Source organism: Mesitornis unicolor, unplaced genomic scaffold (assembly GCF_000695765.1).
Source record: "Mesitornis unicolor isolate BGI_N332 unplaced genomic scaffold, ASM69576v1 scaffold31361, whole genome shotgun sequence".
NCBI classification, from domain to species: Eukaryota; Metazoa; Chordata; class Aves; order Mesitornithiformes; family Mesitornithidae; genus Mesitornis; species Mesitornis unicolor.
The window spans coordinates 1-215 of NW_010164948.1; the positions used below are offsets into that span (position 1 = coordinate 1).

Genomic DNA, 215 nt, shown 5'->3' on the forward strand with positions numbered 1-215 from the left:
CCAGTTTTGGGTCATTAAGCTAACGAGCACCCCAGTAATTAGGGTCCCCCCCAAACGTACCCCCCAGCAGGCGCGTGGAGAGCTCGAGGGTGGCGAATTCGGGGAGGGGGCCCAGGGCGGCGCCATCGTCCAGGGGGGTCCCGGCCCAGAGCAGCACTTGGTCCTCGGGGGGGGCGCCCGTCAGCGCCGCCACGCGCTCCTGGGGGGGTCAAACG

General features: G+C 69.8%; 1 protein-coding gene across 1 annotated transcript; it reads right to left on the reverse strand.

Annotated features, from left to right (window-relative positions):
- Positions 1-60: 60 nt before the first annotated feature.
- Positions 61-202, reverse strand: FAU (Finkel-Biskis-Reilly murine sarcoma virus (FBR-MuSV) ubiquitously expressed; the record flags this gene model as incomplete). The annotated part of the gene is made up of 1 exon (XM_010194482.1): positions 61-202. A coding segment is annotated over one exon (142 nt), but the record flags the coding sequence as incomplete, so codon positions are not given.
- Between the last annotated feature and the right edge of the window lie 13 nt (positions 203-215).